General features: G+C 38.8%; 2 protein-coding genes across 5 annotated transcripts in view; one reads left to right on the top strand and one right to left on the bottom strand.

Moving 5' to 3' along the window:
* Positions 1-25966, bottom strand: part of XDH (xanthine dehydrogenase) — an 855537-nt gene that overhangs the window by 469980 nt on the left and 359591 nt on the right. The gene's annotated exons all lie outside the window — the stretch shown is intronic.
* The window catches only part of CDC42BPA (CDC42 binding protein kinase alpha), a 362571-nt gene that overhangs the window by 311422 nt on the left and 25183 nt on the right, over positions 1-25966 (top strand). For all 4 annotated transcript variants that reach the window (XM_050948407.1, XM_050948405.1, XM_050948404.1 and 1 more), the window contains exons 22-32: positions 2712-2831; positions 3560-3640; positions 6074-6179; positions 8601-8737; positions 9464-9603; positions 10342-10423; positions 15112-15328; positions 17830-17892; positions 18825-19418; positions 21543-21640; positions 23002-23086. In XM_050948407.1, the coding sequence (XP_050804364.1) occupies positions 2712-2831; positions 3560-3640; positions 6074-6179; positions 8601-8737; positions 9464-9603; positions 10342-10423; positions 15112-15328; positions 17830-17892; positions 18825-19418; positions 21543-21640; positions 23002-23086 (1723 nt within the window). The remainder of the gene's footprint in view (positions 1-2711; positions 2832-3559; positions 3641-6073; positions 6180-8600; positions 8738-9463; positions 9604-10341; positions 10424-15111; positions 15329-17829; positions 17893-18824; positions 19419-21542; positions 21641-23001; positions 23087-25966) is intronic.

The raw sequence follows: 25966 nt of genomic DNA, 5'->3' as shown, positions 1-25966 counted from the left end.
CATCCAGCAGGGGAAAATAATGTACTTGTGGATCATCTCAGCAGAGACAACTCCCAGGTGCACAAATGGTCCCTAAAGGATCAATTGGTTGAGACTATTTTCCAGCTGTGGTCGACCAGACATAGACCTGTTTGCAACCAGACAACAAAACGTGTCACCTCTTCTGTTCCAGAGCATGTTGGGACAGTCAGTTTTTGTCAGATGCCTTCCTTCTACACTGGGGAAGGTCCACTTCCTCCAGCCCCCTCATGCACCTTCCATTGATCCAGAAGGTAGTAAGGATAGTATGACAGCACAGGGCAGGGATGATACTGATTGGCCAGCTAAGGCATGTCATCAGTGGTTGACTGATCTCAACTGTGTGCCTGAGTTTTCATCTTCTACTATCCCCAAATCTCCTATCCGAGCAGGACATAGGATCTTTCATCCAGAGCCAGTCTCTTCACCAGTGAAGTAGTGTGAGTGATCTGACTTCAACTCAGTCTGCTCTTGAGCACTCGTGTTCTCCACCTGTGCCGGACATACTAGTTAACTCTGGAAAACAATCTGCGAGAAACTGTTACCAACTAAAGTGGTCCAGATTTCAGGCATGGATGAAGGGAGATTCTGACTCCTATATTGGCTTTGTGTTCTGGAATACTTAATATACAGTACTTAAAGAACAGCTTTTATTATAGCTATCATGTCAGTCAGGAGAGTATGTGAATTGAATGCCCTTGTGACTGATGCACCCTTCACTTGTTTCCTTAAGGAAAGGGTTGTTCTCAGATCTGATCCTAGATTTTTACATATGGTGGTGTCTGATTTTCACATCAGTCAAACAATGCCAGTTTTTTCCCCTAAGCCGCACACTAATAAAGGAGAATCTGTCATACGTGCTTTGGATGCCAGAAAGGCTCTCACCTATTACCTGGAGAGGACTAAAAGTTTTCATAAATCTTTCAGATTGTTTGTGCCATATGCCAAAAGCCACATGAGACATACGGTTTCTTCCCAGACTATTTCTCGGTGGATTAAACAATACACCACTGAACACTATACAAAAGCAAAAGTCCCTGTACCTGCTGCAATTCAGGTACATTCCTCTAGAGCTGTGGCTACGTCCTTCACCTGTCTTAGGCAGGGGCCAGTTGTTAAAATCTGCAAAGCTGCAACCTGGGATTTTGGTGCATACTTTCACCAAGCACAATGCTTTGGACTTGGTTTCTCGGGCCGACATAGGATTCGGCAAGATGGTGCTTCAGTCTCTATTCAAGTAGGCCTCTGTTCCCGCCTGCAGGTTTGTTTCAGCACTGCTTATTAGTCTGTCCCATAAGTGAGAATATGCAGAGCCACTTGAAGAAGAAATGAAGGTTACTTATCAGTAATCAGAGTTCTTTGAAATGGCTCTGCATATTCACACTTGCTACCTGCGTTCCCCTCTTTGTCAGAGTTCTTGTTTTCTGGGTCTCTGCCTTTGCAATGGAAGAAACTGAGGTGGGGAGGGCATTTAGCCCCTGACCCTTGGTGGCACAAGAGCGCTCTAGCTGACACTGCTAGAAGACGGTTCTACTGCAAGGACCTCAAGGTGGTGCAGTACCCATAAGTGTGAATATGCAGCGCCATCTCAACTAACTCTGGGTACAGCTCAGTAACCTTTGTTTTTCAGTGAGGACTTGCTTCTGTCCAGGATTTTCAGGTAAATTGACTAAGGTCCAATACTACACAATAGAGGGATATAGTCTTGCCTCTGTGCCCTGTGGCAGTAGAATTATCTCCTTAGAAAACCTTGGTAGCTCAGTTAGGATTGAGTGTCAGTAGCTCATACAATATTAAGGATAAAAAAAAACCCCTGCACTAGCTGCATCTGTACTCAGGATGGCTTCACTTTCCTGCGGTTCAAATGGTATACACCTGCGACCTCAAAAAACAGCCATTTCTGTAGAAACAGTGGTTTCCTTAGCAAAGGAAATTTGTAGTTTGCTCTGTCTTTTTACTCTGATTGTTAAACATAGTATTTAGCAATTTTGTAGTAAGTTGCTAAATTTACTTGGCAAGGGATTTTTTTCATATAATTTAGAAGTGTTTGCAGTAACAGATAGAATTGTCGTATTGTTTTTCAAAATACTGTGAATAATAACCTGAAGAATCATCAAAAGGGAAATATTCTAGTATGTACTTTATTGCAAACTTTTCATCCATCTTTGTTTAAAACATGTTTCTTTAGAAAAGTTGCATTTTCCTTTTCAGCTGATTTTCCATTTTTAAACATTCAGCTCTTCTTTCCATTTAAGCCCCTGTCCTGCACTCAGATTCCCTGTATCTTTGCAGCATCCCACTGCTGTTAATGGGATTTTAAATGTATAGACTCCACACAAGCAAATCCCATTATAGGAGTGGGACCAAAAAGAGTAGTGTTTGAAAATATCCTAATTTGACCTTTGAAAGGGCTGCATAGTCAGCCTCATCAAGAACTCATTAAGGTCCTGAACTTGCAAATGCTTAGGAACATGCTTATCTTTAAGTATGTGAATAGTGCAGCTGAAGTCTGCAAATACTCACATACAAGGACATTTAATTCTTTTAGTTGTATATCCCTTACAAAAATGTTTAACTTTATAATTGTATTGTTCTCTCATAGAAACTCTGCTGTTTCCATATTTTAGTTTGAGAAGAACAGTGAATTATTAAAAGTGATTTTTAAAATTTTTTTCCCTGTCATGTTTCCATAGATTGATTCAGTTGAGAACTTTACATTGTCTAATACTCCTTCACGGGATGAAGATATCAAGTCTCACCTCCATTCAAGATCTAGGTCTCCTTCCACAGCTAGTGACATTGAACCAATTGAGGTAATTTCAGTGCTGATGCTCTGACATTTTACTTACGACCTAACAGATTGTTCTGTACAGAAATGACTGCTGCAAACAGAGGTTGTCCTTCTGTTTAGGCTGAAATTCAATCACATGCAGAGGCCCCATGCAAGGACTACGCACCATTGTAAGCCTTTAAACATGAGTTCTCTGCACCGCAGGGAATTTCCACTTTAGAGCAAGTTAAATTTTACCCAGAATACATCTGATTGGGGAGTACACAGGGAATGAATTATTAAGTGCACACTGTCTCTTTTAATAACTCCTCTTTAGTCATGGTATATATTTAAAAAGTCTGTGCTAAAAATTACATTATACTGTAGTCTTGTTTAATGACTCATTCTGAATCACTTTCCCAACCATATTAGGGCAAAGTATTAAATAACTATAATAATGTGGCTGTATCTCCTTGTTAGAATGTAGATTTTTGAAGAGGAGAAATTTAAAGTTGGAAATTAGGACTGATTCTTTCAGTACAGACCAGGCAATTTTAAACCACACTAAATTAATAAGCAGACCATTTTCTTGACATTTTCTGCTGTGAGTCTTAAGATTTTATTTTTGCTGTTTTTTTTCCTATATTAGTCCGTGTCCTCCATTTTGGTTGATTTTCTGTTGGTTTTTTTTGCCTTTCTGTTTTAGTCAAGCATCTTTTGATAATGTGCCTTTGATGCCTCTCACTGCTTTTGTGGGGTTGTTCTGTTCAGGTTACAGATCATCCTCCACGCTCGGTTCATACACCAGCCATGAGGACAGCATATATTGGATCAGGACTCTCTGCACCAAAGGTACTCAGTCACACCTTCAAAAATTCTGTATAGAAGGGGGAAATATTTCATTCCTAAACAGTGGCTTCAGGAAACTTGTTTATCAGAATTTTTTTCTTAGAGTTATCTAGGTGGTTTGTGTTAAATTAAACCCCTTGCTGTTTGGGAGACTCAAGGCTCCAATCCCTGGACAACAAGATGCAAAAGATTGGAGTTGATTGCCTAATGCGAAAATACATGGAGTTGATCGTTTGCTCTGCATATCTGGTCACAGCAAAAGTGCCAACTTGGGCCATTTAAAAAGAACAGAGGGAGATTATGGAGCTAGAAGATAATGGAGGAAAATAAATGCCAGAGAGAAATGAGGGGAAGATTCTCCCTTGCTGTGTCTTTGTCACTCAGCATGAAAAGCTTTCAGCTTCTGCTGGAAGTGACTGAGAGATGAAGATTTGGGGATAAAATTCACTACTGGTAAGGAATGATAGTGCAAGAAGCTCCCTGCCACTTAACCACTGCATAGGGACTGTGCTGGGGGGTTGTTGACTGAACAGCTGTGCTGGGGTGCTTGGATACCCTCTGCATGCTACGAAACTGACTTCACTGACCAATGTAGGCCCAACATAGAAGCTCCTTATTTGAGCAAGCTGAGAGCGGAGGAGATACGGATTTGACTATGCAGATCCAGGAACCCCAGTATCTTTTGTGACCAGCACATGGTGGCACAGTCAGTCCCCACTCTGACTCTGATTGAGAGAGTGAATTCCAGTTCTCCAACTTTCCTGCACTCCACTTGCACAGAGACTCTATATTTGGACTTCATGCCAGCCAGTGGAATTAATTTCACCCTTAGCTGAATAGTTTCATGTATTCAAGCAAGGATAGAAGAGTTTCTGTGGGCAGTTTTGAAACCAAAGACAGTAAAATTTTCAAAAGTGGCTGAATGACTTAGGGTTCTAAGTCCCATTTGAAAATGTTACCCTATCTCTGTTAGCTGTATTTCTGAAATGGTTGATAGAAGTTTACTCATATGAAAATATTAGAGAAAAGAAATGCATGTTTCCTCCAGTGGTTATGTCAGCGTTTTATACACAGATGGGAAACAGACGTAACCACAATATAGCAACAAGATTTACCAAAGCTCCTGCTAGGAGCTGTATTCAAGTGCCAGTTTTAAGTTTCTTAACAAAAACTTTTTGAACCTGTGAAATCTTGTGAAACAAGCTTTTTTTCCTGGAAAATTAGACTGTTTTTGTGAGCAGTTCATCATTGCACTAAGTAATAAGTGGTCTTCTGTCCTTGGAGCTGCCTAAATGGTCATCTTACATTAGGCTCAGCCACAAGCTTTCTAAAATGGGACTTATTTTCTCATCAGTTTCAGTCTGTAGTCAGAAAACTCTCTGCATATGAACCAAACAGGCTGTGTCATAAAGATGGATGCAGTCAGAGTCTTTAATTGGTAAATATCTTGAACAGCTAGCTAAACTAATATTCCTAGCCATCAAAAAATATTTAACAAAGGTCCCTCTCTCTCAAATCCTAGACATTACACAGATGGATGGTGATATTTTGCATTTGGGAAATGTACAATAGGAAAACGTTCTGTTCCCTTTCCCACCACAATCTACTCCTCTAGAGGAGACTCTCTTCCTGGGCAGAGTGGGAATAATCTATCTACAGGAAATATGTGAGGCAGCTTCTGGGGCATCATGGAGAACCTTTTTATGAATCAAAATAGACTCATCACACAGACACAGTCATTTGTCTCTGCTATCTTTGTGGCAGCATGTTCACCCTGAGGAGGAAAGGAATATATACATTGGTTCAGACAGTGCATGTTCTCAGGAGTCCTGGAGAAGGGAACTCCCTTCAAAATCAGCCTTATGTTGTCTCTTACCTTAAATATTTTACTATTGATGTTATGAAACCACCCAGGCCTAGCACTGTAAAACTGAACTATATCATCCATTCCAGTATTTACGTCAGTATTTGAAACTATAGTGACCCACCCACATATAACTTTCCTCTTCCAGCTCAGGCCCACTACCCTTAACATAAAGCTTCTATGACCAGCATTTCCAAAAAAAGAAAGTTTGCCTGCAACTTCTGCAGGATACTATTGCAACAGGGGACAATTTATAGACTACTGACCTTGACAGCCTTCCTTTCAACAGTGGCTGCAAACTCATATGCTGGGACATGGTCCAAGTTTCAATAGTTAGTTTACAGAGGGTGATAGCAGCAATCCATAAAAATTGAGCTGTTTTAAGACCCGATAAGGGCTACAAGGTAAATTTTCAGCCCAGGAGTCATGTACACAGCTCTTGCTTTTAATAAACATAAGCTGAGCTTTTAAGATCACATGTATGCTCTTTTATCTAGGGTATGTCTGTGAAAAAATAATTGTTTGTGAAAAATGTTACCAGAAATTAACATCTGTATCTATTTGTTTCACAGCCTAAGGCCCACCAGTTTGTAGTGAAATCTTTTAATACCCCTACAAAATGCAATCAGTGCACATCTCTGATGGTTGGTTTAATAAGACAGGGCTGCACTTGTGAAGGTGAGTGTGACAAGCGTAAATGGGAACTGAAGTGCCTAGAGTCTTTATGCAAACTACACAAGCAGTGTTGTTATGTTGAAATAATGCTAACTGGGCTCCAATTAAATTGGGGTTCTCAAACTGGGCATCGTGACCCCTCAGTGGGTTGCAAGATGGTTACATGGGAGTTGCGAGCTGTCAGCTTCATTGGGATGACAGCCCTGACAGCCCTGAGCCCCATTAAATTATCCCCCCTCCCCTGTTTTTAATTTATAAAGAGGTCTCACTCAGAGGTTTGCTGTATGAAACGGGTCACCAATACAAAAAGTTTGAAAACTACTGAAAATACTCTGAATATCATGAAAACTGAGGCATAAAACTTGTACACAGTATAATATATGATTGATTATTAGTTTCTATGGACAGATGAGATAATAAAAGCATTCCTTTTCCCAGAAAAAGGTTTATTCCAACAAGCCAGTTCAGAAGTGATTTAGTAGAGTGATACTATAAAGATTGCAAAGTCGTCAGAAGAAGGGACTTTGATTCTTTCTTTGTATAGCACCAAGCACAGAATTAGTACATTAATAATAATAATAATGGCTACCTAGATTCTGTAAACATCTTATGCTAATGTGCATTTTGACTTGTGGATCAGTTCAGGTTTATCCTTTGTTGCTTCCATTTTTTTCTTTATAAGAATTTCAGTTTTAAATGTTTTTTAAATAATATTTGATTTGGGTTCTAGAAATATCTTTGTATGACTCTGCTTGGTATGTGTGCATCTGAAAAATGCCTTCAGAATGATTAAATAGAATTTGTACCACGCTTTCAAAAAAGTTACTCTTTGGGCTGTGAACAAGCTAGATACAGTTAAGCCCAAATGCTAATTCTCTTCAGACATTTGAAATAGCAGGAAAAAGTGGCTTATTAATATTCCGTCTTGTCCAAAAGAGCAGTGACATTGACTAATTCGAGACTTCTAGGTAATGCATGAGATAGTTGTCTTTTCAATGGTCAAACAGGACTATGAACTAAATACCCTGAAAGATCGTGCCCTTATTAAATGCTATAACCTTCACTGCAGTGGTGAAGTAATGTCAGGCCATAGAAATCTTTTAACACAGTTTTCCTTGTGTTCCTTCAGTCTCTGTGAAAGCAATGAGGACATTCTGATTGAACCTTAGCCCCATGCAAAGATCAAAGAATATGACTTCTAGTGCAAACCCTAGGGAGGGTGAACATATACTGGAAATAACAGTTGTAGTTTGGTCAGGAGTATATTCTTATTCCTTTTGGGACTGTATCATATACTAGCATCAAAGACACCGAGAGCCATAAAAACGTATTGTTTGCAGGAATAACAGTTACTGCAAAATGTATAAACACTTGTGCAAGTGTCTGAACTACCAAAGTAACAAAGCAAATAGGAAGGTAAAGAGAGCACAGCTATTTTGCAAAAAGCCTAGCCTTGTTTTTAAAACTATTAACATGGCAATAAAATCTTAGACTGGCCTGCAGCCCTATATAGTTTTCTGTCTGCAGGATAGATTGGAAAAATAACAGCTAGTCATTTCTAAAACACATTAAGGTAGAATTGCCAGAGGAGATATAAGATGGCAGAATAAAAGAATGAAGCCAATTCAGTTTACTATGAGATGGGAAAGATATATTAAGGTAGGATAATTTGGTTATAGTGACTGTTATATAAATGTAATACGTGATGTATATTTATAACAATATCACAGAAGTTACAGTAAGAAACTAGACCCAAATCCTGCTAACATTATGGAAGACATAATGTTTAACTCATGTGTTGGTGTTCTTCATCTTGCAACCTGTAACAGTGTGGGCTAAGCATCCTGGGCATCTCACACAGAGGATTCTACAGTAAACTGTGTAAGTGGGGAAATGGCATGGTGTGAAATATTTAGAATATTATGGTTGATAGTTGAAGACAGTTTAGTAATTTATTCTAGATTTAAAATGGCAGCAAGGAAACATAGTGGTAGTCAGGTGTGCTGACAACAGCCTGATGTTGGGGAAAATGAGAAGCAAGCTGACACTCAACCCCAATTTTACACCAGAATAGTAGATCTGAAGTCTGCAAGTTCCTCAATCCTAACTTCACAACTGACACCTCTTTCTCTCTTATATCCCAAACCAGAGAGTTGGAACCGGGCACTCTGAACTTTGAAGAAGTTTGAATTCGTATCAGAGTCTGGCTTTTCAAGGCCATATATTTACTGCTCCTATGAGTAACTTTACTTTCCCCTCTTTCAGTATACCAAGTTTTATTGAAATAATTTAGTTATTGACAATGGAGTACACTTCAATAGCAGGAGAATCTGCTTTCCATGTATTATTACCCCAGCTTTCACATTACAAAAGAAAGGAGATTTTTATATGAAACATTAACTATCTTTTTTCTCCCCTGATAAGTATGTGGATTCTCATGCCATGTGACCTGTGCAGACAAGGCCCCAGCAGTGTGCCCAATCCCTCCTGAACAGACCAAAGGCCCTCTGGGGATAGATCCGCAGAAAGGCATAGGAACTGCATATGAAGGTCATGTCCGAGTAAGTATCAGGAAACTGGAATGGGTAGCTTGCTGTTAACTTTGCTGTTGTCATGATCTGTCAGGAAATTAAAGTCTAGCTCTGAATTGTTTTATTGTGTATATTGTTCTGTTTTAAAGTTGCAGCCTTGGAGACTGAAGACCTCTGATTGTTCACAACACAGTTATAGCATTGGTAGTGGCAACCAAGCTCCTCTCATTCTGCTGTGCCAATGTATTTTGAACCTGTCTTGGAGGGACTGCTTATAGAGAAAGAGGCTAGTTCAGTCTACAAGTCCAGTCAATCTTTGGGCCCTTCTATTGCGACTAGTGTCAGCTGTGGTGGTGATTTCTTCTAAGGTGCGTGGGCATCGTACTGAGATCATCCAACAGCTGTCAAATGTTACCTCACTATCTGTCTGGCTGGATTCCAGCAGGTGAACTAGAGAGCTACAAGATTCTGTTTCTTCTTGTATCAATCCCTCTGTTCCTTTGTTATGAGTTTATGGGTGTAGAAGGGTGAGATAGGGCCGGAACCCATGGCATTAGAGGTTTTCTGTAATATAGTATAGCGTTCACATCTGACACTTGGACAGGCTGCTGAGCTGGCTCTCATTTCTTTCACTGTACACTTCTTCTATTACTGAGGCTACTCTTCATTGTCACTGACAGACCCAATACAAATATTATGCTCTTTTGAAAACACAAACTAATGAAAAGCTGATTAGTGCAATTTATTTGACTATAGGTTCCTAAACCAGCTGGAGTAAAGAAAGGTTGGCAGAGAGCGCTGGCTGTGGTCTGTGATTTCAAACTCTTCCTGTATGATATAGCAGAAGGAAAAGCATCCCAGCCCAATGTGGTAGTGAGTCAGGTTATTGACATGAGGTAAGCTGTTTAGTGCTGAGTGGGGTTTTCTGTGGAAAATGAGAGACAACAAATTCTTCACTTTGAGTTCCTTGGAATGAAGGTTACCTCCAGGAAGGTTCTGTATCCCTGAGCAATATTTTAAACTGAAGCTTGTTTTCCAGTAAACTTCATTCCTATTGAAAACTTTTAGTTAAGACATCATAAAAATTTGTTCTGGTATAAAACTTACCACACAAGGTCTCAGCCAGGGAGCAAAATAAACCTTTTGTTGTTGTTGTTGTTGTTCTTATTAACCAAATGTGGTTATAACAACTGATAGTGATTCCTGGCTGTAGCTGAAGTTATGTCTCTCTTGCTGTACAAATACCCAGTATGTGCATTGCTGTACAAATACCCAGTCTGTTCTTATATCTCTATACCCAAAAGTTTGTTCTGACACCAAGAGTCCAGGGTTACGGGATGCAGGGAAATTGGGTTTTTTGTTGGCTTTTTTTAACCTAAGTAGAAACCTAATGCAGAACAGCTGAGTAGATTTATCTCTGTGAACATTTGTGTAGTCAAAAATTGGTTACAACACACTTGTAAGTTATTTCTGCTGATACTGACTGGAGGATGGAAAATCAAACTATTTCAAAAATTAGGTCTGGGTGCTACATTCTTGTGTGTTTAAGATAATAGCTCTACGGTTACTGTGCAAGCACAAGTGAAATGTCAGGCTCTTACTCCCTTTTAAATGATACTTGTTGTCTCTCTAAGGGATGAAGAATTCTCAGTGAGTTCTGTCTTGGCCTCTGATGTCATCCATGCAAATCGAAAAGATATTCCCTGTATCTTTAGAGTAAGTATGTATGTTTAAACCTGATTGGTCTAGGCCCAGCTTTGTTAGCATGGTGCAATGGGACTGAGCCACACACTGCCCTTCATTTTTGAACATTTCTCTCCATTGCTAACACTGATCCAGCTCCACCACGGTAGCAGTGGTGCACAGAATTATTATTCATTATTTGTGTTGCTGTAGTGCCTGGGAGCCTGAGCCATACATAGACCAGGACCCGAGAGTGCTAGGCACTATAAAAGAAAAGATGATGATGGTCCCTGCCCCAAAGAGATTTACAGTCTAAGTAACATTTCAAGAATATACTTGCACCGCATTCTCATGGTAAAACTACTTTTGGTACCTTTTAGAGGATCTATGGTCTCCCCTTTACTGATCTCTTATTTTTGTTTATCCTCTTGAAGTCTCTTTTCTTTTTGTTATTCTTTAGTTCTGCAATGATCTTCTACAGTTAAATTTTCTGACCTTAATCTTCCCCCACATCTGTATTTCATATTATTCCTTGAACCGTAATGCATACATTTATTGTATATATGCATTTTTCTGTTGAATATATGGGCTTGATCCCTACAAACTCCCATTCATGTCAGTGGATAGGAATTGAGTACAAAATACACACAAAAGATATGGATTGTAGATCTGAAAGTAGGATTTTATCTTCATTGACTTTTTCTTATATTCTTACCCTTTTTTTTACTAGATGGTTCCCACAAACTTCAACAATGCATTGTTTTATCTTTGATGCCTGTCTGATTCTCCTCTTACTAACTTCCTAATCGTTGCTCTATTATCCCATTCCATTTTATTCCATGCTTTTTCTCTTCTTTTGTTCATTGTGCTGGAACAAAAGAGAAGCCCAAACCACAACACTGGATCCAGAACTATAGGGAAGATCAGGAGTGAAATCCTGGGCCTATTGAAGTCAATGGAAAAATTCCCATTGACTTCAGTTGTCCCAGGATTTCATCCCAGATTCGGATGTAACGGTACATCTCTTGCTGAAACTCAGCATCTACGCTTCCATTTCTTTTGTGTCCTCCAAGTGCTAACAGATGACATGCTCACATTCTGTCCCATTTACTGTACATATAGTAAATTAAGTCTTTTCTTTAATTCAAAACCAATTAATGAATTTCTTCCTTTCTGATTTCCCCTTTTGCATAGAATGGAAGGAAGCAGTCCCATGCCATGGCAAGAAACATTTTGCTAGATGTATACTTTTCACTCCACGACCAGGAGCTGCAATCTCCCATTACTGCTAGTTATGCCTTTTCCCAAACTTGTTAGAATCCATCTACCTCCTCAGCTTCGTTGGTCCTTCTAATCAAGCAATTCAAGTCTGATTCATATCTTAAAAAGTCTGCTCCCTTTGTTGTCTTTAATTTCAGGGCATAATGATTATGCCCCCTTTTTCCTTTATAATCTTCCTTTTTAGATCCGGAGCCTGCAGTGACCTCCCAGTGGTAAAACCCCCACACCCATATGGAGTCCTGTTGAAGTCTGCATCTATGCAGAGATCACTTCAGGATTGGATGAGTGCCTTACTCCTCTCCAGCTGTTTTCTACTCAGTCTCTGAATTCTAAACAGTTTAGATTCCTTAGTGCTAGTGGAAATACTGTAGTGAGTGATCCTGTAAAATGCATGGGATTAGACTAAATGAGTCAATGATCTGAGTGGGAGTTGGTCCTCTATCTATGATTCTGTATTTAGTCTTTCTTGATATTCAGTCCATTTTAATCATGGTCCTGGTCCTGAATTCTCATCTATGTGCATATTCCTTTACTCTTTCCATTTTAGATAATGTTTTAATTTGTATTGTATATTACAGGCAGTTAAAACTTTGAGCCAAATTCTGCATTCCTTCACGGAGCAAAACTCCTGTTGACTTTAATGAGAATTTTGGTTAGTAAAAGACTGCAGAACTTGACCCTTTGCTACTGTGGCCATTGTCAGACTGACTGGATATTTAGCCCACTTCTTCTTCACTTTAATATTTGTCATTACCTTATAATCTTTTCTGTTTTATTTAAATTGCTTCCTCTTTTCTGTGCTGGTCTCTGTCTCTGGCCATCTCTTTACAAATTAAAACTCTCACCCAAATTCACATCCCTATCGGCCAGTATGGTGTTAGCAGTGTTGTAGCTGTGTTAGTCCCAGGATATTAAAGAGATTCAGTGGCTGAGGTAAGATCTTTTATTGGACCAACCAGTATTTTGTCCAGTGTAGCCCATTCCATTGTATAGTTCTATTGATTATTTTTAAATCCCCAGTGTCTCACAGACCTAAAGTGTCAGCAGGATGCTTAGATTCCTAATCTGCCACTGAATGACTTGGCCTCGATCATGCCACTGGCAGTATTTCAGAGAATATTTCTCTTACATTCTGTTATTTCATCCTATTACTTAAATCCTCAAACCTGAACATCAGGAGATCCAGTCTGCTTCCACCTGTGTCATTGGTTCCAACATGGACCAAGACTACTAGCTGCTCTTCAGTTTCTACCAGCAGCTGGTCCACCTGGGATGTGATGTCACCTGCAGTGGGATGCAGAAGGCAACAAACCTTGCAAGATTCAGGGTCATGTCTGAACACTGTACAGTCTCCATTTCTAAGTACTGAAACCCAGCATTACTGTCTGCCCTTTCTCTATGCCCCATTCTGTGTCCTTTGTTGTGGTTTGTGCTGTGCTCCATGGTGCCATCAGGCTTTACTTCCTTACCCTTTGTCATGGGGCTGACTTTGTCAAAATCCAATTTTTCCCTCACTTGAGAATATATTTAACAGAAGCATTGCATTTTTCCTCCCCTTCCTTTTTATTCTTGCTTCCTAGTAGTAAAATAGTTCCTTTTTATTGTTCAGTTTTCAGTACCACGTGTTCAGTATCCCCCTTGTTATGCCATGGTTCCTGGCCTAATTTCAGAGAGTCCTTCTTAGGAAGCACGTACATAGCAACAGGAGGGAGGGATAGCTCAGTGGTTTGAGCATTGGCCTGCTAAACCCAGGGTTGTGAGTTCAATCCTTGAGGGGACCACGTAGCGATCTGGGGCAAAAATTGGTCCTGCTAGTGAAGGCAGGGGGCTGGACTCAATGACCTTTGGGGGGAGGGATAGCTCAGGGGTTTGAGCATTGGCCTACTAAACCCAGGGTTGTGAGTTCAATCCCTGAGGGGGCCATTAAGGGAACTGGGGTAAAAATCTGGGGATTGGTCCTGCTTGGAGCAGGGGGTTGGACTAGATGACCTCCTGAGGTCCCTTCCAACCCTAATAGTCTATGATTCTATGATTCTATAACTGAAAAAGAACATGAAAAACACAGTAAAGATAGGTTACAGGGTCCTTCCCACATTTGCCACTCACGCTCTCATAACTACGTGAGTATCATTTGGATTAAACTTTGCAGTTACTAGAAATTTAGAGGAATGAAATAAGTATATTTCTCTTTGAGGCTGTTCAGATTCTTTTATTCAATACTCTTATTTGTGCTCTTATTCAATACAAAAAAGGAAGTGTTACCAGAAAATAGAAGAAAAAATAAATGAAATGAGCTAGATTAGGGTAAAAAAGTCAACTGTAGCCCAGATAGATTCAGTTATTCACAAGGAATCACAGCAGACTACACTCAGGCATTGTCTCCTGAACAAACCCACTTCCTTGGGGGGAGAAAAACACCAAACAAAGGTGTGCTTCTCTGTGAAGACTTTTGCTTAGGGCTTTTCCTAATTTATTCAACAGTTGCTACTCTAAATCCATTACAAACAGCCCAGTTAAAACTGAACATGTCAAATGCAAGTCTTCAGCTGACCCTACCCCAGACAGAAATAAATAAAAAAGAAATACAATATACTTTGCTTATCTGAGATCTCTCCTCTCACACATTTGTCTTCCCCAATGTCTCTTCAAGTTACAGTCTCTTGCAATAAACTAGCAACTCCATACTTCTATGAGGTCAGTGATATTCTCAGGCTCGACTTTTTAGTAATTTAGGTAGAGTGAATCATAAAATACTTTTTAGAAAAGATCTTCCAGAACTTTCTCTCATTCAGTCTAGTGAGTGACACTAGGATTTGTTCTAAAGGGAAACAGTTATAGAAAGCATGTCAAAGCATGAAAAAAAAACCCCAAATAATAGTGAATATTTGAATATAATTTAGAATTAGACTGCTGGATTAACAGCCACTGGCATTAAAGAAGTTAAATTCCTAAAAAGGTTGAGTTTGATACTGAATGCAGTTTCAAGTCAGAGATGGTTTTTCACTTTTACATATAAACAAGTGGTCCAGGTATTTGAAAAATTTCACAGGTCTGGGTTGCTCATGCATAGTTCCCATTACATTAATGTTAACAAGAATTGTAGGTGTGTACCAAGTACAGAATAGTCTTTCAGAAATACTTGGTAAGCATGTTTTTCATTTATAAAACTGCCTTAAGACATACATACCCTAAATAATTTAAAGTGGAAATCTCTGAATTATATCACTAACAACAAATGAAGTTTTCTTGGTTCAATCACCTTCACTAGATTATTTTTGCATGGATTTCTGATGCAGAAACCCAGTTCTTCAGTTGATTGAATACAGTTCAAGTCAGCAACTAATGAAAAGGATATTGATAACCATGGACTTGTTTCAATAACTAATGTTGAAGCCTCTTTTCCTTTGTTTCTTAAACATATCCATTTAAAACTTTTTCAGGTTACAGCTTCCCAGCTCTCCGCATCCAGTAATAAGTGTTCAATCCTGATTCTAGCAGACAGTGAGAATGAAAAGAGCAAGTGGGTAGGAGTGCTGAATGAATTGCATAGGATTTTGAAGAAGAATAAGCTCAAAGACCGATCAGTCTATGTTCCCAAAGAGGCTTATGACAGCACCCTCCCTCTCATCAAAACAACCCAGTCAGCAGCAATCATAGGTATGAAGTTGATAATCTGCGATAAACACTTCTTGGGTGTTACTGGACACAGTCACGATATTAATACTTTCTGCACTCTCCTTTCTTCCTAGGCAGTGCAACAAAGCCCTTTCCCGGGAAATTATGATGAGCCATAAATATACATCTAGATCTTTTTTTAAAATATAGAGCAAGCTCATTTGTAAATTAGGGGAGCCAAAGGGTTTAAGGTGCTGTGTTAAGGTTGCATTCTACCATGGAGGGCTGAGTTCAGATCCTACCTATGACAATCTATATAGAGAGAGATAGATAAATTCAGTGCCTTTGTTTTCTCCCACCCTCTGAAAATTTAAGAACAGTAAAGCTTCTGTATATGACTTCTGCTATTCCAAGATAGATGTGCATACACTTTACTTAAACAGAAATGTCAAAAAAATTTTAGATTCTAGATCCAAATAATTAATTTCCATTTATTGTGTTTATTATTAATTGTGCCCCTCAACATTCATTAACTTGGTTTTGCACATGCAAAACAAGTATTTGCATGAGCAAAAGCCACGTGTGCAAATAACAGATTTACCCATTCAAAATAGTGGTGCTTGTAAATCCCATTCATGCAATTGAAGCTAAATCCTGAGACTCCCTTACTCAGTTTTTACTCAGGCAACTTTCCAGCAAAATTTATTAAACATTTGGGAATTTTCCAGAGTAAAGCGGACTAAGGAAAAGTGGGTTAGAACATTAGGATTTGGCCCTTCAGGAGGCCTGCTCAGACTCTGGACCCTAATGTATGCAATTCAGCACAAAAGTAATCTTGAGTTAAACATCAGCGTGAAATATAGTTTGGATAGAAGAATTACCCAAACAATGAGTTAAATTACCCTCTCTATTGGCTACTGAATAACATTTGTTGAGCATTTTATGCCATATGGCAGTATGGATGATGCTATGGGGAAGTTGGTAGGATGCTCAGTGTTTCTGAGAATTTCCTTAAGAGCATTCCCCCCACCCTATTTCATAACTAACATCCTTGTGGCTAAGGAGTGGGCATGATTTACATTGTATTCTGTGAACACAGCTCCTTAACTATCCAAAAGTAGCACTACAGAGTGAGTAACACAGAACTTCCTTCACCACTTTATCATCTCAGGACTGAAGATACAGCTTCCATTAGCACTCCTGTCCTCTGTAATTAAGAACCTAAGACAGAGATTCAGTCTGGATCTATTACATGCTAATACACAGCAGCTGTAGTTTGATTATGTAAATTTGATGTTTTATTTGTTTACTAGAAAGTCGGTACTGTGCTTAAGTGCTCTGAACAGTTATGTATAATGTTACATAGTGACATATCTACTAGCATGAGAAATAGAAAAAGGCTGTCATATTTCTTTCAGCTTTACTATGAAAGAAATAAAAAGGGAGGCTACCAGTGCATTTTATCTTCATATAATTGTTTTGGTTTTGGAAGATAGGATTAGAATTCAAAATTATCTTGACAAACTAGAGATGTGGTATGAAATAAATAGGATGCAATTCAATAAGGCCAAATGCAAAGTACTACACCTTAGGGGGGAGGGATAGCTCAGTGGTTTGAGCATTGGCCTGCTAAACCCAGGGTTGTAAGCTCAGTCCTTGAGGGGGGCCACTTAAGGATCTGGGGCAAAAATCAGTACTTGGTCCTGCAAGTGAAGTCAGGGGGCTGGACTCAATGACCCTTTCCAGTTCTAGGAGATAGGTATATCTCCAATTATTATAAGAAAGAATAATTGGTCGCACAAATACAGAATGGGAAATGACTGCCTAGGAAGGAGAACTGCAAATTAAATATAAGTCAACAATGTAAAACTGTTGCAAAAAAAAGTATTAAAAGGCTGTAATAGCAGGAGTGGTGTTAGCAAGGCACAAGTAATTCTTCCACTCTACTCAGCATTGATAAGGCCTCAACTGGAGTACTGTGTCCAATTCTAGACACCACGCTTTGGGAAAGATGTGGACAAATTAGACAAAATCTAAAGAAGAACAACAAAAATTATTAAAGGTCTAGAAGACATGACCTACAAGGAAAAGTTGAAAAAATAATTTGTTTAGTCTGGAGAAAAGCAGACTGAGGGGGGACATGATTACAGTCTTCAAATACGTAAAAGGTTGTTATAAAGAGGAGGGTGCTTTCCTTATCCACTGAGGACAGGACAAGAAGCAATGGGCTTAAATTGCAGCAAGGGAGATTTAGGTTAGATATCAGGAAAAACTTCCTAACTATAAGAGTGGTTAAGCACTGGAACAAATTACCTAGGCAGGTTGTGGAATCTCCAACACTGGAGGTTTTTAAAAACAGGTTAGACAAACACCTGTCGGGTAATACTAGATAATGCTTAGTTCTGCCCCAGTGCCGGAGACTGGACTAGATGATCTCTTGGGGTCCCTTCTAGTCCTAGAATTTTATGATTTTCTATAAGTGACCAAAGAGAAATGCCTCACCCTTTTTTGTTTTTGTTTTATTTATTTATTTTCTATCATAGATCATGAAAGAATTGCTCTGGGCAATGAAGAAGGGTTGTTCGTTGTGCATGTCACCAAAGATGGTAAGATATAATGAATTGTACTAATTATACTCTTGTTCAGTTTGAGTAGTCAGAAAAAGGACTCTAAACTTTGTTCTCTTTCAGTATCTTCTAGATTCAGTTTTCTAAGTTTGCAGTTTCAAAGATGATTTTAATAACTGCCAGCTGTGTAGCTTCCACATGGGAGCAGATAACCAAGCTGTTCTGTGTTGTTTCTGCCTCTGGCATCACTGCCAGTAATAAAGATTCTGCGATTGAAATGTAGCTTTTTTGCTATATTTGCAAGATTTTGTTGCATTAAGCAGCATGGTCTCTGCAGATGTAACAGAAATAAAAATTTGTAAATTCTGTAAAGTAAATAAACCCACCACAATGGTGCAGACCTACTTGTTGAGTAAATATTTTTACGTAGTCACTTTTCTGACTGTAGGCACTTTTTAAATTAATGGTTTTCACATAGAATTTGCTTTCATTGATTTGCAAGAAAAATCCACTTCTCCTCCCTCACATAGCTGTTGAGAGGAAGAGCAGCATACACCTCTACCCCAATATAATGCAACCCGATATAACGCAGTAAAGCAGTGCTCCAGGGAGGCGGGGCTGCACTCTGGTGGATCAAAGCAAGTTCAATATAACGCGGTTTCACTGACAACACGGTTAAGACTTTTTGGCTCCCGAGGACAGCGTTATATCGAGATAGAGGTGTATTTGACTGAGGTCACTACTCGGGTCCTCAAGCAGAGGAAGGGGAAAATTAGGACCTAGTATTTCTAATATAAAAACAAGTGGAAAAATGGTCTTAGTGTTGTAATTTTGAGACAGTGTCTATATGTCCTAAGAGAGCAGTAAAGAGTTTTCTTTGCTATTCTCCTTTAAATTAACCATTTTTGAACTAATTTTTTTTAACCAGAATGCATTTTAAGATAGGTTTACTTCAGATTTTTGTTTTGTAGAGATTATTCGTGTTGGTGACAATAAGAAAGTTCATCAGATTGAGCTCATCCCTAATGTACAGCTCATTGCAGTGATCTCAGGACGAAACCGTCATGTACGGCTTTTCCCTATGGCAGCCCTGGATGGAAGAGAGACTGAGTTTTATAAGCTGGCAGAGACAAAAGGCTGCCAGACCATAGTTTCTGGACAGGTACGCCATGGAGCCCTGACTTGCCTATGTGTGGCTATGAAAAGACAGGTCCTGTGTTATGAACTGAATCAGAGCAAGACGCGTCACAAAAAGATGAAGGAGATCCAAGTCCTGGGAAATGTCCAGTGGATGTCGGTCTTCAGTGAGCGTCTCTGTGTGGGTTACCAGTCAGGATTCCTAAAATATCCCTTGCATGGAGAAGGGAACCCGTACAGTTTGCTCCACCCAGATGACCACACCCTATCATTTATTGCACAGCAGCCAACTGATGCCATCTGCGCAGTCGAAATCTCAAATAAAGAATATCTGCTGTGTTTTAGCAGCGTTGGGGTTTATGTTGACTGTCAGGGCCGAAGATCTAGACAACAGGAATTGATGTGGCCTGCAACACCATCCTCTTGCTGTAAGTGTCTCTCTGTATTAATATCATGTTTGTGTGTGTATATAATTATCAGTTACTACCCTTTGTATTTGAACTGCATGTGCAATGTCCCAGGTGCACTCACAGGGAGGCACTTTATGAATGTATTACCTAAAATTGTGCCTGAGTCTCAAAATCTCTTCAGAGGGCCTAGTTTTACACTTATGTAACTGACTTATGCTGCTGTTAGTGAGAGAACAGTAGAGACTCAGGATTTTCAAACTTGAATACCTAAAACCATCTAAATAAGTAGCCTGATATTCAGAGTGTTTGAGACCCATTTACTCCTTCTGAGGTTCATGGGATTTTCATGCGTTCAACACTTTTAAAAAATGTCATTTTATTTAGGAGCCTGAATTTAGGCCTCCAAAAGTGAACATTTTGGTCAACGTCTGGAGCTGTCAGAGCCATTCAGTTCTGGTTGTTTGGTTCATACCTGTCTCTAATATTGTTGCTTTTCATTGCTTTTCACTCCTTTCCTCCATCATCTCCATTTTCTCCTTTTTCTCCCCACCCAACTCCTCTTCTCTTCGCCTTCTCCCTCCAAAAAAAAAAAAAGGAAAGAAAAGAAAAGAATTCTGGCAAACAGGTGGTATTGACCATACATGCCATGAGTTTAAGAAAAAATCATCTTCCTTGTCAAAACATGCCAAGATTTCTTATTCCAAGAAGTTCTCTCTCAAATATTTATTGCACACTTTTCAAGGACATGACTTTCAGTCTACAAGAGTAAAAGAACAAAATAAAACCATATCATACTTTTCTTATGCCTTTAAAAGACTGTCTGCATTCATTTTAAAATTAGTTTAAAATATACAGAAGTCCTAAAATTTTCCAGTTAATAAACCTGGTATTATATTTCCAATTGGATTTTGTTGGTTTTTTGGTTTTTTTATAAAATTGAAATTCTTTCTTTGCTGTGAAAGCAGCATACTCAGCCTCTGGGAAAGGAGGGTTTCACATTGCATGAGTGTAGCCCTTTTTGGCTGTTGAAGGAGAAGCATTGATAGGATCCAAAGGCAAAACTGTCAGCATTCAAAAGGATGGAGACTGCTATCTTAGGGCCTTAAAATGAATGTGTCAAAACAAAGAGAAATGTGCACTGCCTATGCAAAGGACTGAGATTTTCACTAATAGGCCACAAGTTCAAAGACTACCCAATGTGGTCATTACCATTTTTAAGACTTTTTGGTTGCCTATGTGAAGCAGGTGGGTGTTCTAATTCCAACATCCAGTCTCAGAAACCACTATCACAATCATCACAAATTGAAACTTTCAATAGTAAATTCAGCAGAAAGGCCAAATCTTGTTGATACGGATCACAGTTAGATTTAGTCCCAGCAGAACTAAGTGGAGGCACATTAGAGAGGCAGTGCACTATTTCTTCTATGCTGTATCTGATCTGTGGATGAATGGAGGACTTAACTTTCTAGAGCTGTCAATCTTGCACATTTCACCAGCAGTAAATTCTAGAAATCATTCAAATCTAGAAAATAGGAAATGAAAATCAAAACCAGGGGAAATGTGAGGACTCTCTTCTCAGTTCCTGGTTCCAATTGCTGTTCAGTATAGAGTTCCAGAAATGAACAGCTTGGCTTCAAAATCCACTAACGATGACTGTGTACTTGTCTGCCACATCATTTCATTTACAGAACCTACACTCTTAAAAGCAAGGAAATGAATAATTAAGAGTTCCATAAAAAGATAGAGAGAACCATTAAACAAAAATTAATTTTTCAAATCAGAATAATAGTTAATGATTTATAGCTCAAAATAGTTTGTTTCTGCAGAGTCTTAAGAAAATTAATCATTCTCCTTTGCCTTCAAAGTAAATCTTACGTCAGTTTTGAGGTCAATCAGACTTTCTAAGCACATGTTATAGGGCTGGCAAAATACAGTTTTGTGATGAAAGTCAGTTGCATCCTTAACAATAGAGATGGCTTCTCCTTCTCTAGAATTGGAAGCTAGCCCAGTGTTCTCAGAAGTATCAGTAATACTTGGAGTATATTTCATTGAATGCAGTTAAACTATCCTTAAGAAAGTCTAGGCTATGAATCCTGTGTTGGCTAAATGCATATGACAGTGTATTTAATCCTTCCCTCTTAGGTTACAATGCACCGTACCTCTCAGTATACAGTGAAAATGCGGTCGATATCTTTGATGTGAACTCCATGGAATGGATTCAGACTATTCCACTTAAGAAGGTAACTAGCCTTGGGCAGCAAAGCAGTTTGGCCAGGCTATGATACTCCTAACAAATGTGTCTAAAAAGTTGATAGCAGCTGGGATATGGGACATCATTAACGAATATACTTGAACTGAAAAGAGCTGCTAATAGAAAGATTAATGTGCACCTTCACCTGCTGTCTGCTTTGGCAACAGTTTCATCATGGCAGATAATGATGGTGAATCAATACCCAGGAAAGTCTTTTGCATTTGTTGGTTTTATTATAAATATTAATGTCATAGAAACCGATTATTTCTGTGTTATTGCCATAACCTAATAGATGTTACAGATCAAAAAGATCTGAACAAGTCTTGCCCCGCTTGGAATTTCAGGATGTTATAAATCAGCTATGGTTGGAAACACTTTGGTGGGACCAGCACAAATACTAGTAGAGTTAAAATGCTTTTTTGGAGCACTGGTCCTACATCAGTGATAAGGAGGAAATATTTTCATTGCAAAAATATAACGTAACACAGCAAAGAAAATATTTTTGCTGGGAGAAAACTGTCACTTCATTACTAAATACTGTATTTTTCTGCATTCAAATGTTCAAGAGTTGAAAACTGTTGTCACACATTGCACTTGATTGACCAGTGTGTTGCTCCAGTTTTAAGCAGCCAAAACATTTCATTCCTGCTTATCAAGGTGAAATTTATAATCTTTGATTACTGGTAAACACAGAATGTTATTGTAACAAATGAAGCCACTTTTCAGCAAGATGGGAGCTGCTGCATGTAGGAGACTCAAAGATGGTGATTTGATAAAAAGATTTTATTTTTGAATAGAATATACAGTCTAAATATAGTGAGAAATGGTTTTCATCTTTTGAAATGTGAAACTGCAAAAATCTGTGTCATGACACTGCCACAGAATATCATCAAGTTGCAAAAGCATCATCAAGACATGATGCTAATACCCTGGTGCTCTCTGTGCTTAAGGTCTGAAAAAAACTAGATCTATTGCAGAACAATATGTTTGAATCCTGGGACTTTAGCCCTTCATTTGGTTAAATAAATTGTTTTATGCACTTTACTGTGGGCAGGTTACTTAGATAAAGCCTTAAAAACCAGGATTGTTTCTGTATTGGGTGATCAAAGATGCATTGTCATTCCTTACCAGAGCAGAGATTTCCCATGCACCATTGGCCAAAATTTCTTTTATGCTACTGTTGTGCTGTATACTCTGCACCAGTTGGCTCCCCCCAGTCCACCTCTAAGGTGGCTGTATCTCAGTAATGCTTGCTTAATACAGTTTGTAATGCTTTTTGGGATCTTTCAAGATGAGAGGCACTATACAAATATGATTTATTATTCAAATATTTGTTTTCAATTGTTTCAGGTACGACCATTGAATACAGAAGGATCATTAAACCTTTTAGGACTGGAGACAATTAGATTGATATATTTCAAAAATAAGATGGCAGGTAAGTAAGAGAGAGCAGGTTTTACTACTGCTATTGCTTCTTTTGAAATAGCACCTTGCCAGCATGACCTGGAGATTTGAGTTGTGGCTTATTATATTTCAAACCTATCTGTATTTATTAACTTGGAAGCAAACCAGGCACTGAGATACCACAATGATTTGGAGAGGTATAAAAGCCGACTTTAGTTAGGGTGAACCTTTTTCTCTTTTCAAACTTGCAATGAAGAGTATGATGTTTTTAAACTTAACTTTAGAAAATAAGAGGTTAGAGCCCACCAAAAGACCAGGTTCATCACCTTAAATGTTTGGAAAATCCGTGACTATATTTTACCTCAAAATTTGGTTCTTGTATATTGGTGTGTTCAGATGACAATGCCACGATCCTAGTTATGGTCTTTAATTTATTGATGATAAAGTAGAGGATTAGAGCAACTAAAAAACTGTTAAAATCCAGAATCCGTTCCCTCCAAAAAATGATTTCTAAAAATACAATAGGGAAAATTTAGGCTTCCATGAGGCTCTCTCTAATTCTGGCTTAAAATCATTTTTACACATATTCAAACCCCTCCCCTTCCACCCCAAAAACAGTACCCTGCGACTCAGAACCTATTAGTGTCAGAAAGCAGTGCAGTACCATTCTTCATAACATACTGACAAAAGCCATCTGCATTTGTGTGCCAAAGAGTTGGCTTTGAAATATTGACAATTTCTTATGCTTCTTTATAGCACATTGCTATGACATCTTTTTGTGTTTCTTCAGTAAATATAAGTTTCAGACACATTTTTTGTTGTTATTTTTACTTTAAAGTACTTTTACTGTTGGTGTGTGAGGATTTTTTCTAATTTTCTTTTTATTGGAAAATTAATAGAATGTGGCAAATGCTACATTAATAGTAACAATAGTTACAATAGTATCATAATCAGATTTTACAGTTAAATATATAAAATGGATCCACAGAGAGAAAAGAGAATAACTAGCTTAAGTAAATAATTTTACTGTTGTGAGTATAAAAATATAAATGCACAAGAGGTGGAATAAACAGAATGATTGCAGTGGTATGTAAGTTTATAACTGTACACCCAAAAAGCCACCAGTGGCCTCTAAAAGTTAAACTAACAGTAATATAGTTTTCTAGAGAGAGAGTTAAGTATCTATTGAGATCCAGTTATTGGCTAGCAAATTACTCTAAGTAGGATAGAAGTGGTAGAGAGGAACAATGCGTGAGAGTATGTACAGAGAATTTGCAGATCTAAATGAGGGTTGGGAGTTAGATCAGGAGCTAAACTACCCCATAGAGAAGTGAGCGAAACAGGTTTTTTGCTCCTCTACACAGCTCAGCATATGCCATAAAAGGTTGCCAAGCAGTATGTATTCTGCAAGTTTATCTCCTTTAAGATTTGTAATTTTTTTTTCATTACTAATATAGACCATGCTTTATAAAACCAGCCTTTAATCTTAAGGAAAGAAGGAGTTATATGCAAAGTTACATGCAAAACCTAGTATGGTAGTGTGCAGTTGGTATTGGATGAATTCATGCATAGTACGTGTCTGTAGGCTCCATATGTTCAAAACCAAAAAAGCAGTTTTAGCTTTGTTTGAAAGCTGAGGAGGACCAGAATATCGTACAAGAAGATCTGGATGACTTTGAACACTGGAGTAATAAAAATGGGATGAAATTAATAGTGTAAAGTGTAAGGGGACTAACTGAGGGACTAACAAGAAATTTTTTTACTATAAGCTAGGAATTATCAGAAGAAAGTGACAGAGGAGGAGAAAGACCTGGGTATATTGGTTCATCACAGGATGATTATGAGCCACCAATGTGATGAAGCTGTGAAAAAGGCTAATGCAGACTGAGGATGCATCAGCCAAAGTGTTTCCAGTAGAGACAGGGAAGTGTTAGTACCATTATACAAGGCACTGGTGAGACCTCATCTGGAATACTATGGGCAATTCTGGTCTCCCACGCTTAAGAAAGATGAATTCAAACTGGTCAGTTGCAGAGAGAGGCTACTAGGATCGTCCAAGGAATGGAAACCTGCCTTATGAGAGGAGGCTTAAAGAACTTGGCTTGTTTAGCCTAACAAAAAGAAGGCTGAGCACAGATATAATTGTTCTGTATAAATACATGAGAGAGAGAAATACCAGGGAGGGAGTGGGGTTATTTAAGGTAAGTGCCAGTGTGGACACAGGAACAAATGGTATAAACTGGCCATCAACAAGTTTGGGCTTGATATTAGATGAAGGTTTCCACGATTAGAGAAGTTCTAGAACAGCCTTCCAAGGGGGGCAGTAGGGGGGAAAAACCTAACTGGCTTCAAGACTGATCTTGAGAAGTTTATGGAGGGGATGGTATGATGGGACTTCCCACAATGGCATATAGCCAATCTGCCACTGTTAGCAACAAATATCTCTAATGGCCAGTGATGGGACACTTGATAGGTAGGGTTCTGAGTTACTACTGAGAATTCTTTCCCAGGTGTCTGGCTGGTGGGTCTTACCCACATGCTCATAGTCCACCTGATCACCATATTTTGGGTTGGGAAGGAATTTTCTCCCAGGTCAGACTGGCAGAGACCCTGGGAGGTTTTTGTCTTCCTCTGCAGCATGGGTCCATGGGTCACTTGCCAGTTTAAACTAGTGTAAAAGATGGATTCTCTGTAACTTGAAGTCTTTACATCATGCTTTGAGGACTTCAGTAACTCAGCCACAGGTTATGGGTCTATTACAGGAGTGGGTGGGCAAGGTTCTGTGGTCTGCAATGCACAGGAGGTCAGGCTAGATAATCATGATGGTCCCTTCTGACCTGAAAATCTATGAACCTGTTAATCTACTTGGACATGACTAGGCATGACCAGTACATGGTGGGGGGGGGGGGTC

Source organism: Gopherus flavomarginatus, chromosome 4, assembly GCF_025201925.1.
Source record: "Gopherus flavomarginatus isolate rGopFla2 chromosome 4, rGopFla2.mat.asm, whole genome shotgun sequence".
Lineage (NCBI taxonomy): Eukaryota > Metazoa > Chordata > Testudines > Testudinidae > Gopherus > Gopherus flavomarginatus.
This window is presented reverse-complemented; position numbering and strand designations above follow the sequence as displayed.